At 43.1% G+C, this 17,550-nt stretch overlaps 1 protein-coding gene across 1 annotated transcript; it reads left to right on the top strand.

The window, feature by feature from the left end:
- The first annotated feature begins 2,158 nt into the window (after window positions 1-2,158).
- On the top strand, window positions 2,159-16,009 carry psma1 (proteasome 20S subunit alpha 1). Its single transcript, XM_070899937.1, has 10 exons — window positions 2,159-2,230; window positions 7,248-7,292; window positions 9,550-9,651; window positions 11,064-11,167; window positions 12,164-12,252; window positions 13,472-13,542; window positions 13,849-13,978; window positions 14,067-14,146; window positions 14,891-14,995; window positions 15,763-16,009. Exons 1-10 carry the CDS (start codon window positions 2,228-2,230, stop codon window positions 15,820-15,822), a joined length of 789 nt encoding a protein of 262 aa, XP_070756038.1. The 5' UTR covers window positions 2,159-2,227; the 3' UTR covers window positions 15,823-16,009.
- The last annotated feature ends 1,541 nt before the right edge of the window (window positions 16,010-17,550 follow it).

A 17,550-nucleotide genomic window follows, 5' to 3' on the forward strand; every position in this document is an offset into this window, starting at 1 on the left:
AACTTGAACAGATCCCTAGAACTGGTCCCAATGCCCTAGGAATCTTAAGTCCTCCCTTCTGCACCATTTCTCTAACCATGAGTTAACCTGTCTTATCCTACTATTCCTATATTCACTAGCATGTGGCACTGGCAGTAATTCAGAGATTACTACCTTGAGGTCCTGCTCTTTATTTTCCTCCCAAGCTCCTGAAACAGTGCCTGCAGGACCTCAACCCTTTTTGTTCCTATGTCATTGATTCCCACATGAACCATGACTTCTGGCTGTTCTCCTTCCTCCCTCAAAATGTTCTACACCCTCTCAGTAATGTCCTTTACTCTGGCACCAGGGAAGCAACACAAATCTCAAGTTGATGGTTTCTTAAATACCCATCTATCCCACTGTATATCGAATCCCCTATGACCACTGCATTTCTACATTTTGCTGTGCCCCTGTGCAGTTATTTGCTCCACGGGCCGTAGATGTGCTCCAGACAGCATTCCCCAAGTTGTTGTCACCCTTACCAGTATTCAACACTGATAACCGGTTTGAAAGTGTCACACTCCCAGAGGATTCCTGCACTCCCTGCCTCTTCCTATCCTGCCGGATGTCCACCCACTTACTATCCTCTTGAACTCTCTGTAGTTGCAGGGTGGCAACCTCCTGGGACATGCATTCCAGGAAATTCTTAGCCTCCAGTATATCCTGCCGTGACTACAGCACTCCGCAAGCTCAAAACCCTGTGCTTGTGTTCGAGCAACTGGAGGCACTTCCTGCACATGTGGTTATCCAGAACACAAGCAGCTTCCTGGTGTTCCCGCATGGCACAGGGAATGCAGGCAATGGGTTTCAGCTGTTCTATCATTTTACTTAGAAGTCTAACTACTTATGTTATATCTATTTTTAGTTTATTATCCCTTACTCCTATTTATTATTCAATTACTTATGTGTCGCTGCTTTATATTTCATGCAATTCGGATCCTTTAAATGTTGGTATCCTCTACTTACAACAACAACAACTTGTATTTATATAGCACCTTTAACATAGTGAAATGACCCAAGGCACTGCACAGGAGTATTATAAGATTTTTAAAAATTGACACTGAGCCGCGTAAGTAGAAATTAGCACAGGTGACCAAAAGAGGTATGTTTTAAGGAACGTCTTGAAGGAGGAAAGAGGTAGAGAGATGGCGAGTTTTAGGCAGGGAGTTGCAGAGCTTGGGGCCTAGGCAACAGCAGGCACGGCCACCAATGGTTGAATGATTATAATCAGGGATGCTCAAGAGGGCAGAATTAGAGGAGCGCAGACATCTCAGGAGGTTGTGGGGTTGGAGGAGATTGCAGAGAAAGTGAGGGGTGAGGCCATGGAGGGATTTAAAAATAAGGATGAGAATTTTGAAATCGAGATGTTCTTTAACCGGAAGCCAATGTAGGTCAATGAGCACAGGGGTGATGGGTGAGCGGGACTTGGTGCGAGTTAGGACATGGCCAGCCGAGTTTTGGATCATCTTTAGTTTACATCAGATAGAATGTGGGAGACCAGCCAGGAGTGTGTTGGAATAGTCAAATCTGTCGGTAACAAAGGCATGGATGAGGGCCTCAGCAGCAGATGAGCTGAGACAAGGGCGGAGACGGGCAATGTTACGGAGGTGGAAATATGCAGTCTTAGTTATACTGTAGATATGTGGTCGAAAGCTCATTTCAAATATGACAATAAGGTAGCGAACAATCTGGTTCCGTCTGAGACAGGAGTTGGGGGCGAGGGATGGAGTCAGTGGCTGGGGAACGGAGATTGTGGCGGGGGTCGAAAACAATGGCTTCGGTCCTCCCAATATTTAATTGGAGGTCATTTCTGCTCATCCAGAACTGGATGTCGGACAAGCAGTCTGACAATTTAGAGACTGTGGAGGGGCATCGAGAGAGAAGTGAGTTAAATTTTGTTAATTTTGATTTTATCCCCCTCGATCTAATTAATGACTTTGATTTATATATTTGCTTATTGACTGTTGCACCTTGGTTGAAAGTCCTCAGCACCTCCTTCCCCCTCTGCTCAGAATTCCCACTCCAGTTGTTGTTGTTGTTGTTGTTGTTGTTGCCCCCACTCTGTCAGCGGTCCTCAAAGGGTTAAGCCTGGTGCGTTCGATGATTCGGTAGTATTTGCTTCTCCTGGCTGGGGGGGGGGGGCCAGGCTCGATCCATCAAGCCGCGGCACTGTCGAGCTGGGAGGGAACGGCGCGGACGCAGCAAAATGGTAGGCGGCGGGCCTGCGGGCCTGTGTGTGTGGGGGGGGGACCGGGCGGCGGGCTCACCGGCACCGGGTGTCATCAGTGGTCCGCTTCGGCGGCACCGCTCACGGGTTTCTTTGCCCTTTCTCTCCCCTCACCCTCTATTCCCCCCCCCCCTCACCGGCCGCGGCCTTTTGTGCCGAGTCATGGAAGCCCAGGCACTGCTTGAGGCCGAGGCCCGAGGCCTCCGACACCCGGTACCACCCCCCGGCCTCCCCGAGACACCGGCCGCCGCTGTGCTCGGCTGATCGCTTCTGCCTTCAGGGCTGTGGGTTCCGGGCCGGGTTACTCGAGGCCGGGGGGGGGGTCGGGTCGGGTCGGGCGGGCAACGGCGGCCTTGAGTTTGCAGTGGCTCGCAATCAGTCGCCGGCCCCCGGCCCCCGGCCCCGCCGGACTCGGCCCCTGGGGCCTCGGCTCATGTTTGTAATCACTGGCCCGAACATGGCTCACGCCCCCCACCACCTGCTCACTGTATAATTGAGCCTGACTGCTGTTGATGGACTGTGTCTGAGTGCAAATGCTCAGGTAGTGTTAGTGCAGAGAGAATAACATCTCGCTGCAGCTTTTCTGATGAACTGCGTGAATCAGGGCATTCTGCAACACTAACCAAGTGCATGTCAATTAGTTTTGGAGGCTGAGATATATTCGGAGGGCGATTGTTGCTGGTTGATAGACTGGACTGAGACATCCTTGAGTTTTTTTTAAATTTGGGAGCACTTGTTCTGTTTCAGTCGGTCTGCAATTTGGATTCTTTTGGCAAAATATTTGTATAGAATTTGCAGTTGTGTAGAAGTTTGTCACGTCCTCACTGCTGCACAGCCAATTCATTACTTGTCAAGGGCAGTTACGATTTTTTGAGGCTGATGTGGCAGCCAATTTGTTCACAGTATCCCACAGAGAGCTGCAAGATAAATGACAAAGTTTCTCTCTCTTGGGTTCAGTGGGTGATATTGCCCAGGGCATGCGCTCCTGCTCCTCAGTGAAATTGTGCCAAGGTCTCTGTCCAAGCAACCACAACAGCTTTCATTCATAACGGGGTAAAATGTCCCGAGGCGCTTCACAGGTGCGTTACAAAACAAAATCTGCCACCGAGCCACAGAAGGCAGATTAATATCACATCTGAAAACTGCATTTCTGACAAATTTTCGTAAGCAACAAGTGACGAGGCATGCTAAGTCCTGATCTCAGTTTTGTTGATGTACAGCAGTGGCAAATTAAGGTGAGATGCTCCCCCTGCAGAGAGGTTTGCTTTGGGACACTTGCACACCTTGTCTAGTTTTGGAGGAGATGCATTTGAAGTTTTGTGCCATTTATAATGTGTTGTGCGTGGTGATCAGAAGCAAGAATGGAATACCCATCTCGCCTTCCTGCCACCCCGCCCTCTCCTCAAAAGGTGAAAAATAGATACACATCCATGTATTTTAAAGTAAAAATATTTCTAAATGCCATAAATGAAAGATGTTCACTTTCTAATCTTTACAATCAACAGATTCCTCTTCATTCCCTCTTCAAATTTCTTCACCATTCAGCTTTTTCCTCCCCCAACCATCATAAAGGAAGAGGTCCATTCTTTTTTGTGTGAAACCAGACAGTAAATGTGGGCAGGTTTTTCAGCCATAGGGTATCACAGTTGAGCCTGCTGCCGTCCTCACAGGCCCACTTCCAAGAGGGTTTAACAATGAACAGGAATGCTTGTTGTTTTACATTTTTTTTCTGCAGAGTAGGGTAGTGAGCAACAATGGTCACATAGCTAGCTACATTATGTAGTATCTGTTTAGTCATTACAGGTATTGTAAATAATTTGAGGGAAAATGCCATTTTTTAGCTTCTGTAAGCGTTCTTTGCCCCAAAATATCCAGTGTATGCAAGGTTGCTTAGATGATATGGTTTAAATTCCTTAAAATATAGTCTAAATATGCCACTGAGTGTGCAAGGCCACTACTTTATTGTATCTTTACACTCTTTAGTAGTGGTCGGATTTACAGTCTGACAGATTGCAATGTGAATGCTCCTATCATGGCCATTACCCTCTTTATACCATATGTGTGTGTGTAACATTATTGTGGCAACAAACTCCTGCATTAGGAACTGGCACCATACCCTTTACAATAAAGGATTATGCTTTCAGAAATTTGAATGTGCTGGTAACCTTTGTGGCAGTCAATGCAAAAATAATGTTGACTTTTTGTGATTTAGCATTTGCAGCATATGGTAATGCTTGTATTAATTCTTCCCCATCTCTTTTCCCTCCATGTACTCTAATTGAATAACTGCATTGCTAAGACTTAATAGCCCAGATTTAGCGGTCAGTGGCGAACGAATGGCACTCACCGTTCATTGCGCTTCCAGCTGCCCACAGACTTCGCAGGCTTTTGAGCCGCAACGTACGGTTCCTTGAGAGCTTCACCAGCGCAGCGCCATCTACAGGAGATCTGTGGCTTGTGTGAGCAGGACAAACAAAAGCATATCTCTTCAACCAATCAGATTGAAGAATCTTCATTGAAACACGCAGTCTAAACCCGGAAGTAAAAATTAATTGTAAGATCATGTGCAGAAAGTGAAAGATAAATGAGATTGAGAAAGCAGGAATGGGGTACTGAAGTTGCATGTTCAGCCATGAACTCATTGAATGGCGGTGCAGGCTAGAAGGGCCGAATGGCCTACTCCTGCACCTATTTTCTATGTTTCTATAAGAGACAAAGAAAAAGTAAAAATCAAAAATTTAGTTTTTTTAATATCTCCAACAATATTCAAACACTGAAGGAATGAGACTCCACATTTGTAAAAATTACATTTTCAGTGCTAAAGCAATTGTTTAGCAGTAATTAAGCCTTAAGATGCTGTTTAAAAATTCACTAACACCTGAATGTACCAGCCCTAACTTTTTCTGCTGTGTTTAGTGCAAGTACAGCAAGTTCATGCCCTGACCTGGATATCATTGCCGAATTGCTCGGCGAGGCACCCGTGTAGAGTAGCTTGTGGAGGAGTAGGGCAAATCGGACAGCATCTTCCGACTTTCTGCGGTGAACTGCCTATGTGCGAACTTTGGAAGTTGTTGTCCTTACTCCATAATCATCATCATCATAGGCGGTCCCTCGAACGAGGATGACTTGCTTCCATATGAGTTCACAGATGTTTCAATGAAGGACCCGATATTCTAGTCCTGAACTCCAATTGAAGGGTGGAAGATGCCTGTGCGTGGATTTTTTTAACGTGGGGTGACTACTGCACACCAGCCACCACACGGACTTGACAGAGCTAGGCCTTTATCCGGTGGCAAGGATTAACCAGGACGACTGGAGACCTGCTCTGCTGCACGGACCTAGTGCGCGCACACATAGCAGTGTGGGCTGGGCCCGTGCTGCCCCTGGGCCCTTGGCTCTACTGGGCCCCGTACCCTCACTCACCGCACTTCTGCCGCCACGATCTCTCACCGCTCCTCCGCCACTAACATTCACCGCACCTCACAGCTCCGCCACAAAAACACTCGCCGCACCTCTGTCATGATCTCCCACTGCATCTCCGCACCAAACATTCGCCGGCCCTCCGTCACGATCACCCACTAAATCTCAGCCACAATCCCTCATCACTCCTCCGCCCCGATCACTCGTCGCGAGTCCGCCACGACCTTCCCGCTCCTCTGCTGTACCAGGGCCCCGCCGATGCTCCTGCCCACGACCAGTGAGCACTGTTAGCCTCACCGTTGTTCTTAATGCATAATCCGGATCTGTGTTTCACCCGAGGTAGAGTTGCTGATGCTTTTTCCTTACTCTTATCTGAATTATTTATATAGTTAAATCTGTTTTAGGCTGCATTTACACAACTACTGCAGTGTTGTACCTGTGTTTAAGTTGTGCAGTATACATCTGGAGTTTGGGCACAACTTGACTGAGCAAAGTGGTGTAAAATAATCTCTTAGAATTTTTGCTCTGGAGTCAGGTTAGACCCTGGCTTTGATTTACATTACAGCTAAAATGAAACCACTTAGTACTGATGTTGCAGATTTGTGTAAATCCAGTCGTAGTCTGGGCTGCTTTGCATCCTGTTGGGCAAGTTAAATGAGCCATTCTCTTGAACAACATTAACGTTTAGATTACATGGGTATCCTTGGAAACTATTGGGTAGAAATTCGTTTTTTGGTGGAAGTGTTTTTTTTGCCAAAAATAGCACTTTCACTCTGCTACCGCTAGGAGGCCTAAAATTCAGGCTTCAATTTGCACGGCGGTAAAAATCGGCATTGCATGAGGATTTGTGGTGCAAACTGCGAATTTTCTGCAACTTTACTCCGAGGCCGATACCGCTGCGAGAGAGGCCTTGGGAGCAGGGAAAATACCAAAAACAAAATTGTAAAAAATCACACAACATTCACAAGACACTTAACTAATGAATCACTGCAAAAGAATTAAAAAATAAAAACTTTCACTTACTTTTTTTTGCAGGTCTTCATAGTTACCGCTGCTCCACTGGCTGTAACGCAGCTTTTTAACCTGCCGTTTTTTTCATCCTAAATACGGGTGTGCTGTGAGCCAAATCTTTGACGAAAGCGATATTTCAAGTCTTGTACGGCGGCAGTCCTCTCCCCAGCGGTTCTTAAAAACCGCCACCATAAGACTTCCCCGAACTTCCCACCGCACCATTTATCGCCAAAAACCGAGAAATATCGCTAAAAGTCTGTGCCCAAGGTTGGCAAGCTTTTTAGCCCTCAATATTTTCATATATATTAACATTTCATGATCTTGTTACTGAGCTTAAAAGGATCTCAAACTGGAGCAAACATTCTGTTCCAGCCTGGGTATTGAGGCTTTGTACTGGGATTATCATTTGATTATTGTGAAATGTAAACAGCAAATCTGTTGCAGCATCTGTTGTGCTGGTGCGACCTTCAATAAACGTGCTCAGTAATAACTTGATTGGTATTCATTTGAAGAGCTATATTTGTGTTCAGTGCATGTATTCAAATTTTACATTTGCTTTTTCCAACAGTTCCGTAATCAATATGACAATGATGTCACCGTTTGGAGCCCACAGGTAAGAAAAGTTACCCTTTGGGTTATGTTATATTTTATTGCAGTTTTACAAGGAATTCAGATAATGTCATAATCATAGATTCAACTTTGACTTCACATTACTCGCATGCATTATTTTGGAATCTGAAATTGAGTTTTATTCGATTTTTGGTCCCTCAGCATGATACTGAAGATGCTATACAGCTGATGCTTGATGGCATGCTCATTGCACAACAATTGTGGCTTAATCAATAAAGTTGAATAATTCAATACAGTTGATAATTGGAAATACGTCATTGCACTTAAGGCAAAATAGGTCAGAGTTTTTTGAGCTGTCATCTTATCCAGTGAATCTGTAATTGTGATGCAGTAGAAATATTATAGTCCATTTTAAAAAAAATGCCATCTACAGACATCAAGTCAACAACACAGAAACAATCATTCAGCCTAACTGGTCTGTTCTGTTTATCCTCCACATGAGCCCCATCACCCACCCGTCCCCCCTTCATCTAACCCTTTTAAGCATACCTTTCACGCTCTCATGTTATCTAGCTTTCCCTTAAATGCATCTATGCTATTTGCCTCAACTACTCCTTATGGTTAGAACATTCCACATCCGAACCACTCTGAGTCAACAACATTTTTCCTGAATTCCCGATTGGATTTATTCGTGGCTATCTTATATTTGTGACCTCTAGTTTTGGACTACCCCTGCCCCCACCTCTCTACAAGTGGAAAAATTTTCTCTTTGTCTACCCTATATATAAACTTTAAAGCTAATATATAAAGATTTTAAACTTCGGAAATCACAAGCAAATTTACAATTGTGAATTGAACAAACTGCTGGTCGAACAACTTGCATTTATAGCGCCCCTTTAGGCAAACGCCCCAAGGCTTCACAGGAGTGTAATCAAACCAAAACTGACTGCGAGCCAAAAAAATATTCGGATGATTGACTAAAAGCTTGGTGAAAGAGGTAGGATTTAAGGAGAAGAGAGGTGTTAAGGGTGGGAATTCCAGAGCTTGCTTAGATGGCTGAAGGCATGGCCACTAGTGATGGGTTGAAAGTTGTGGGGGAGGTGCAAGAGACCAGAATTGGAAGAATATAAGAGTTCATGGAGGGTTGCAGGGCGAGAGTTGAGAGATAGGGAAGGGCAAGGACATGCAAGGATTTAAATGAGAATATTAAAATTGAGGTGTTCGTGGACCAGGAGCCAATATAGTTCAGCGAGCATGGGGTTGATGGGTGAATGGGACTTGGGACTTGGTGTGGATTAGGATACAGGTGAGGAAGATGTGAGGCTGGCTACAAGAGCATTGGAATAGTTGAGTCTGGAGGTAAGAAAACCATGAATTAGGGTTTCAGCAGCAGATGGACTGAGGCAGAGGTGGATAGTGATATTACGCAGGTGGATGTAAGCAGTCTTTGTGATCGAGAGGATATGGGTCAAATAGGATGCAGAGATTGTGAACGGTTTGGTTCAGCCTGCAACAGTAGCCAGGGAGGGGGAATATAATCGTGGCTAAGATACGAAGTTTGCGGTGTGGTCTGAAGTCATTGGCTTCAGTCTTCCCAATGTTTGATTGGAGGAAATTGTGGTTCACCGAGGAATGGAGGTCGGACACGCAGTCTGACAACAGAGGCAGTGGCGGGGTTAAGACAGGTGGTGTGGTTGAGCTGAGTGTCGTCAGCTGACATTGTGTATTTGGATGATTGCCTACGGGCATGTAGATGAGAAATAAAAAGGGGGCCAAGGATAGATCCTTGGGGAACTCCAGAGATAACTGCAGGGGTGGAAGGAAAAGCTATTGCATGTGATTGGCTACGACAGGAAAGCTAAGGGTGGAACCAGGCGAGGGCAGTCCCATTCAGCTGGACAACAGAAAAGTGGTGTTGAAGGAGGATTTTATGATCCACTGTGTCAAAGGCTGCAGAGAGGTCAAGATGTTTGAGGAGTAATTCACCACAGTTGCAGTAACAGGATGGAATTTGTGACTTCACTGAAGGCTGTTTCAGTGCTATGGTGGGACAGGAGCCAGATTGGAGCACTTCAAACATGGAGTTACGAGAAACGTGCGCATGGATTCGGGGAGGCGCTGATTTTCAGGAAACGCGATTCTTAATTTTATTTGAAATATTCCGAATGAAAATTGTAAAATTCCTTTAAATGAGAGGGAAATTATGTTTTGAAATACTGTATGAGCTAATACTTACGTAGACTTGTTATCTTAGTTTCCAAAAATTAGTACTGGAGCTAATTATTAATTTGTTCTCACAGGGGCGTATACATCAGATTGAATATGCCATGGAGGCAGTGAAACAAGGTTCAGCCACTGTGGGGCTCAAGTCAAAAACCCATGCTGTTCTGGTAGCTTTAAAGGTAAAAATGTGGATAATACTACAGTATTCAATAAAAATACAGTACCTTCCTGCAAATGTTAAGGTGCAGACAATAACTTGTGCTGTTCAACCAATTATCTACTTCCTGAAGAGGTGCACTGCGTTTTAATTAATTTTGATAGGATGCTGTGAAGGTGCCAAAAATCAGAAATGAGAAAATGCTATTGAGGGGCTATTTTTGCATACAAGATCATGATGAATTTTTGATTGTCACGTGAATAAGGACTAACTGAAGTACAAAAGTGATGACATTTCTTAACCTTACGAGGGATTGGTGAAATACACAGTATTTATAGCACAGAAACAGGTCATTCGGCCCAAAAGGCCTCTGCCGGTGTTTATGATCCACATGAGCCTCCTCCCACCTTACTTCCATCTCACCCTATCAACATATCAAATATCACTTCTGTGTACCGAAGGTTCAACACACGATCTGTTTTATTCAAACCTGCATATATAGCTTGATAATGGTAAAAATGATCAAGCTATAGCTGTAGGTTTGAATAAAACAGATCACATGCTGACCTCTTGTTACCATTATTAAGCACGATATGCTATTTTATTCCTTCATTTACCACTTTCATGTTTGTCCCTTTCCTCTTTCTCTCTCGATGGATTATAGTTCGAGCAACCTTCCATCGGCTGATTCAAGTGGCTGTGCTTAATGTGTGATCCTGAAGGGACTGTTTAACATCGACTTGTTTCTAGCAGAGATCATTGGAGAGAAATCCAGTACTGATGCTCTGAACATTTACCCTCCTTACCCAAAGATAGTGAAACAAGTTTAGAAACTAGATCATTTTACAGATTAAGGACCCAACCTGATGCCCTTTTGGTCTGTGAAGCTGAGGTGCATCAAGTAGTGTGTTCACCCATTGGGTAATCAGAGGAGCATATTGGATTAAAGCTTGCCTTGTGCCACATGATTATTGTACAATATGTTCCTAATTCTAATTACTTTTCAATATATCTCAGCTGGAAAGTGAGTTTGCGTGAATATCAGACGACGATAGGGTAGAGCTGCCACCTTCAGGAGATGTGAGGAAAGTGAGATTACCATGACACCAGCCAAACTTCATCCAGGATTCTCCTGGAGGGCAAGGCTTATTTTCTCCACAGTAAAGTGACTGCTAAGACCCCTTTTCCATCACCCGCACCTCAAATACCAAAGGTGTCTTCATTTGTAAGATTGAGACTATCCATGCATTTGCCTTTGCCTCCATATTCTCCTCCTCCTTCTTTCCTAACTTGCCCCCTCTTTCTTTCATCTCTCCCTTCCTCTTTCTTTACACACGTCCCTGTCTCTTTTTCTTTCCTCCCTCTGCCCTTTAAATTGCTGTCATTCAGCACAAGCTTTCATTGTATTCATCTTTTGAACTACTTGTTTTGTAGAGAGCTCAGTCAGAATTGGCCGCTCACCAAAAAAAGGTACTCCATGTCGACAATCATATTGGCATCTCCATTGCTGGTCTCACTGCTGATGCTCGGCTGTTGTGGTGAGTATTTGTGCAGTTCTTCAGTTCGTTACTCAATTTATTTAGTTGCAATTATTATTTTGTCATGGTGTTAAGAGAGACGCATGAATGAATTCCAGGATTGTAAGTGTGACAAATCTGGTGGTTGTGTTTCTCAAGTGTTTCAAATTTTTGCTCATAGTCTAATGTCTCGGCACATTTACTATGCCTTCTAAAATGGGACACTAAGCAATTACTTGAATAAATAAACTGATTCTTGCATTGAACTATGAATAGTGAATTCACACATTTTTCCCAAAATTAACTTTATCCCCTTATTTAATGTCTTTTATTCCATTCCCTTTCCTCTCTGGTGCCACACATTGTATGCCATCAAAAGAGTATTGTTATCATAGTTCCTCCTAAGGCAGCATCTACAACTTGTTCAAAATATACTGAGGGAGATATCCTACTCTTTAAATTGCCCCCAAGTGTTATTGTTGATGTAACACAAGAGCATCAGGTCGATCCGCATTTGAAAGAATAAGATACGTTAATGTTTCAGGAGAGGAGTCTTGAATTGGAACAGGAGCGGGTCATTTAGCCCCTCGAGCCTGTTGCACCATTCAATGAAATCATGGCTGATCTGTGACCTAACTCCATATACCCGCCTTTTCCCATATCCCTTAATACCTTTGCTTAACAGAATTCTATCAATCTCCGATCTAAAATTAACAATTGACCCAGCAATAACTGCGTGTGCTTGCTTGCTTTCAAAAACCTGACCGCACTTTTGCTTTCGGTGGGGGAGAAAATGTGGAGGCGCGTCACAGTAAAATTGATAATGGGGGAAATGTAGAAGACTTGTGGGGGTAGCTACCATTGTAACACTCTATATCCGATCACATTGCATTTCTGTGCATAAAGCAGTTACATACCACTGTTGATAACAGTAGATTTTTTAAGTGTTTTATTACTTGCTTCATTCACACTCTATGCTTGTGATTTGTAATTTCTTATACCCCCTTTTCTCTACAGCAACTTCATGCGTCAGGAGTGTTTGGACTCGAGGTTTGTGTTTGACAGGCCCCTGCCAGTATCGCGTCTAGTGAGCCTGATTGGAAGCAGTATCCTTAACCTGAAAGCACATTTTTTCTGTCCATTAAATAAGTTTCAACTTTACTTTCGTACATCTATAGCTAACATAACTATTATAAAAACATAGAAAATAGGTGCAGGAGTAGGCCATTCAGCCCTTCTAGCCTGCACCGCCATTCAATGAGTTCATGGCTGAACATGAAACTTCAGTACCCCCTTCCTGCTTTCTCGCCATAACCCTTGATCCCCCGAGTAGTAAGGACTTCATCTAACTCCCTTTTGAATATATTTAGTGAATTTATCAACAAGAGCAGGCATTGACGACGAGATCCAACACCGCCTCCAGTGCGCCAGTGCAGCCTTCGGCTGCCTGAGGAAAAGAGTGTTCACAGACCAGTCCCTCAATACTGTCACCAAGCTCATGGTCTACAGGGCTGTAGTAATAACTGCCCTCCTGTATGGCTCAGAGACATGGACCATGTACAGTAGACACCTCAAGTCACTGGAGAAATACCACCACCGATATCTCCGCAAGATTCTGCAAATTCCCTGGGAGGACAGACGCACAAACATTAGTGTCCTCGTCTAGGCCAGCATTGAAGCACTGACCACACTTGATCAGCTCTGCTGGGCAAGCCACATAATTTGCATGCCAGACACGAGACTCCCAAAGCAAGCGCTCTACTCTGATCCCGTCCACGGCAAACAAGCCAAAGGCGGGCAGAGGAAATGTTACAAGGACACCCTCAAAGCCTCCCTGATAAAGTGCGACATCTCCACTGACACTGGGAGTCCCTGGCTATCGACCGCCCTAAGTGGAGGAAGTGTATTTGGGAGGGCGCTGAGCTCCTCGAGTACCATCGCCGAGAGCATGCAGAAATCAAGCGCAGGCAGCGGAAGGAGCGTGCGGCAAACCAGGCTCCCTGCCCACCCTTTCCCTCAAGCACTGTCTGTCCCACCTGTGACAGAGACTGTGGTTCTCGTATTGGACTGTTCAGCCACCTCAGAACTCATGCTAAGAGTGGAAGCAAGTCTTCCTCGATTCCGAGGGACTGCCTATGATATGTGTTCAGTGCTGTTGAATTTACTCACAATTATCAGCAAATTTTGACGTGAGTTTAAAACTTTGTTCCTGACTTGCTATAAACAATTGTCTTTTATGCACAATAAATTAACCAGAATTCAAATGTAAGTGTTTGATTTTGTGTTTGCTTGAAGTGTGATGATTCTTTAACCATATTTATTTAGAAACTCAAATTCCTACACAGCGGTATGGAAGGAGGCCATATGGTGTGGGATTGCTTATTGCTGGTTATGATGTAAGTTACAATCGTTATTTTTCTCTCGGCCTAATTTCAGAAGACAACTGTATATTTTAAACAAGCTAGATTAATTCCATTCCAGCCTGAGATCTGATCTTGCATGAGCGTCCACTTTTGAGTCCTGCTTTCATTTCAACATTATCTGATCGGCATTATTTTATCACTGGCAGTAATCCCTTTGATACATGGGTAACCTATTTATTTTAAATAACACCAGCTGGAAAATCTAAGCCACAATATCTGAGAGTGGTCCTGCTGTGTCAATCTGTTTGATTAAATCAACTTTTCTTTTTTTATCTTAAGGATATAGGCCCTCACATTTTCCAAACATGCCCATCGGCTAATTACTTTGACTGCAAGGCCATGTCAATTGGTGCCCGTTCACAGTCTGCTCGAACTTACCTAGAGAGACGCATGGATGAATTCCAGGATTGTAAGTGACAAATCTGGTGGTTGTGTTTCTCAAGTGTTTCAAATTTTTGCTCATCATTGCTCTATCTCTGCTCTCCCTTCCTTGCAAGGTAATTTGAATGAATTGGTCAAACATGGTCTGCGTGCCTTGAGAGAAACGCTCCCTGCTGAACAGGATCTTACTACAAAGGTATTCTATTTCTTTGTTACCATGACGTGTTGTACAGTGCCTTGCAATTTCAACGAGTTCGTGAGGGTCGTTGATTCGTGCTCCACTGAAGAAGTCTCTGGTTGATGCAATATAACAGTGAGTCCAAAGTAAAACTAATCGGTATACGATATGAAGACTATGGGTTTTGGGCACCTTGTTTTCTTCAGTATGGGTTAGAGGTTTATCTGGAGTGACTATTAATGACATTTCCCGCTTGCTGAGATGCAGCAACAGCCTGTTGTACAGTGCTTCACTTGATAACCTGGCAAAACTTTTTCCACGACAGAGAAATTGTCATTTCAGACTATGAATCTGATGTGACTGCTTTTGTTTTGACGCCATCATTAATGAGCAGAGCTGTCAGGTCAAATCTTTATCAAAAATCTCAGCAACACAGTTTTTTTGTACTTGAATTCTGAGCTGTTGCATGTAAAAATGTACAGCAAGATGAAGCATGGCTTCACTAATATTAACCAGAAATTTATTTAAGCTAAATTTGAAATTAGATTTATTTCACAGGTTTGCGCAAACCTGGATTAACTCTTTGCATTAAAACACAAAATATTTATAGGTGTTAATTTAAGAATTCAGATCGAAATTGTATCGTAAAATTCTGCAATTTTAATTTAGTCTGGGAATTTGAACTGTTGTGTGTTTTAATTGTTAAGCTTAATGTGCAGCATTATTGTAAATACTGATATTTTATTTCTCTTTGCCTGTCAGAATGTCTCAATTGGAATTGTGGGTAAAGACATCGATTTCACCATTTACGATGACGATGATGTTGCTTCATTTTTGGAAGGCTTAGAAGAAAGACCTCAGAGAAAGGCATGTATAGAAAATAGTATTCTTGATGCAGTCAGAGTTTATTTGCAACTGTATTTTAAACTGCTGTGTTTCATACTGTAAGTTTTGGTCAGCTGGATGTCTGACATTTGCAGAAACCTGTCGCCATATCTCACATTCTACATCAATCTTCTGATAAGTCCACTTGTGGTTTTTTTTTGCCTGATAGGTACTGCACATTTCTCTCCATAAGAACATAGCCCACTTTTCTCAGCCCAGCACAAGTTGGCAAGAGTTTTTGGGGATCCCTAATTATGCATGGAGTATTGCTGGAGTTTAATTGGCTAAAATCAGACGGCCTACCAGCAGAAAAAACTTGTAAGCTTCTTGCACTACATGGGCAACTTTGTCTCTGATGACATTGGCTTGCAGGATTTTCTTGAAACAGGAAACATGGTGCACACCTGATTCTACTAATGCGCCAGCCTGCCGAGCCAAACATCAACATTGTGTTGGGTATTGGTGGCTTGTCTGTTTCAGATATCATGTTGGAGTTTTCCAGAGAAGATTGACTGCTCCCGACTCTGAGATGTGCTGATCCTAAAAAGATGCTGTTTATTTGAAATTTAATAGAACATTTTAGCATCACAAATCGATTTTATTGTAAATTGTAGGTGCAATCGAAGGTTTTTAAAATACTTAATATTGCAGGGTCTGATTTTTAATCTTTTCTACTCATCCAGAATATAAATTCAAGTTGAGCTGCAGATTTTTTTTTACTTTACTGATCTATTGAAAATGTTTTTTAGGTCGCTCGATCTGATGACGCGCCGCCATGTGAAAAACCAGAAGAACCAATGGAGCACTAATCTGTTGACCTACTATTTTGTGCTTTGTAATTTGCAGCACATCATGGGCAGGACATTTGAAACCTCTTCTTTCAGTAAAACAGGGGTAAACAATACTGAATTGGTTATTTTCTATAAAAAAAATTTTGTTACCTATCGGTATAAACCAACTGTAAAACCAATAAACTCTTCCATGTATTACCAAAAATTGTTAGTTTGTTGCTTATTGGGATAAATGCCAAATACTTGCCATGGCAATTTCTACAGTGAAAGTCAAGTCTCTTTAACTATAATTCCAAGAACTAAAATGTGCTTGAGATTTAAACTTTGGAGAGATGTAAAACCAGGTGTTTGCTTGCTGGTGGTTCAATTGATAGATGCACTGCCCACTGTGGGACTGAGCCATAAAGTATTGAAGGACCCAAGTTCACACCCTGATGTTTTTTGAGTTTACTGATTTCAGACAGGTGAACGGTAAGATTGGCATAATTGGCTTTAGTGCTCCAGGGATAAGGAAGGCAAAGGTCAGCCAGAGTTTCTGTCCTTTTCTGGACAACTTCTGGCTTTCAAAAAAGCAAGTTAACGTGGTGTTGCATGTGAGAGTTGAGACTAAGTGGAGCTCTGCGCTCTGGTGAAGATTGAGGCCAAAGGATAATTGGACCGGAGTAACTGGGCAGTGACGCTGGAAGCTGTGGCAGTAGAGCGGGGTTGGAAGCTGGGGAGGATAATAGTTTTTTTTTAATTGCAGGTAGAGCAGAGAGATTAAAGGGGAAGGTGGACAAGGTTCGAGATTGGTGGGCAGGAGATAGAGCAGGGTTAGAAGCTGAAGGGGAGGGGCATTGGAGAAGAGGAAAGCCATGCTGGAGGGATTACGGAGTGGGTAAGGAGGAGTGGTGATTTCCTGATATTCAAGGTGGTACACAATGGGGAAAAAAAGTAAATATTAGCAGCAAACATTTTTTAATGTGTTAATATATAAAAATAAAGACGGGTGAGGCTGTGGTGTTATTGATGGGGTGTGGAAACCAAGTATATTCTTTAAGTAAAGTGGAGTTAGAGAATAATTGGAACAGGGCATGTAGATGTATTAAGACCTCAATTTAAAATCATAAATTCTGCTGAATTTTATATTTCATTCTAAATACAAGTATGTCCACAATTTTAATCAAAATTGCCTAAATAAACTCATCAAGCTGTTACTGTGGTGCTGCTGTGCTTACACTGATGGGAGGGTACAATTATAGTTCGACAAGTTGAAAGGCAGTTTCCATTATAAATGTGAACATGGAAGTTTATAATAGGAAAAAGTTGATCATAAGTGCACACAAATAAGATTTTTAACATATTACGATTTTCCATGGCATTGTTCATGAGGAATCCGAAGATTCGCAATTGTTAAACATTATGGGGATTTCTGCTCGTCGGGGATAACACCTTGACCACTGATTTACATAGACTAACACTGCTCTTCCCGATGTCATTGGGTTCTGAATCATGACTTGGGTTTATTCTCTCACTTTTCAGAATCTGCAGCTACTCAATTATGTAACTTATCCTTGCAACTGGTAAGTAACAGACCATTTGGAATTCCTGGATGTGGTTGCAGAAAAGTCTACCTGTCCCTCTAATCTGAGAACTCCCCCCATGTTAGTGCTCAAACAAGGCAAGTAATATCAGTTCTTCCCCTCTGGATAGCCGCCTTGATTTCTCCACCCGCCCCCCATTTCACTGTCCGTATCTACCTTGTAA

The sequence above is a fragment of the Pristiophorus japonicus genome, chromosome 14 (assembly GCF_044704955.1).
Source record: "Pristiophorus japonicus isolate sPriJap1 chromosome 14, sPriJap1.hap1, whole genome shotgun sequence".
NCBI lineage: Eukaryota > Metazoa > Chordata > Chondrichthyes > Pristiophoridae > Pristiophorus > Pristiophorus japonicus.

Bases quoted from the DNA above. Each gene is read 5' to 3' on its own strand.
- psma1 (XM_070899937.1), top strand. The intron at 13,979-14,066 runs GTAAGTGACAAA...CTTCCTTGCAAG, and splicing joins CATGGATGAATTCCAGGATT to GTAATTTGAATGAATTGGTC. The intron at 14,147-14,890 runs GTATTCTATTTC...TTTGCCTGTCAG, and splicing joins AACAGGATCTTACTACAAAG to AATGTCTCAATTGGAATTGT.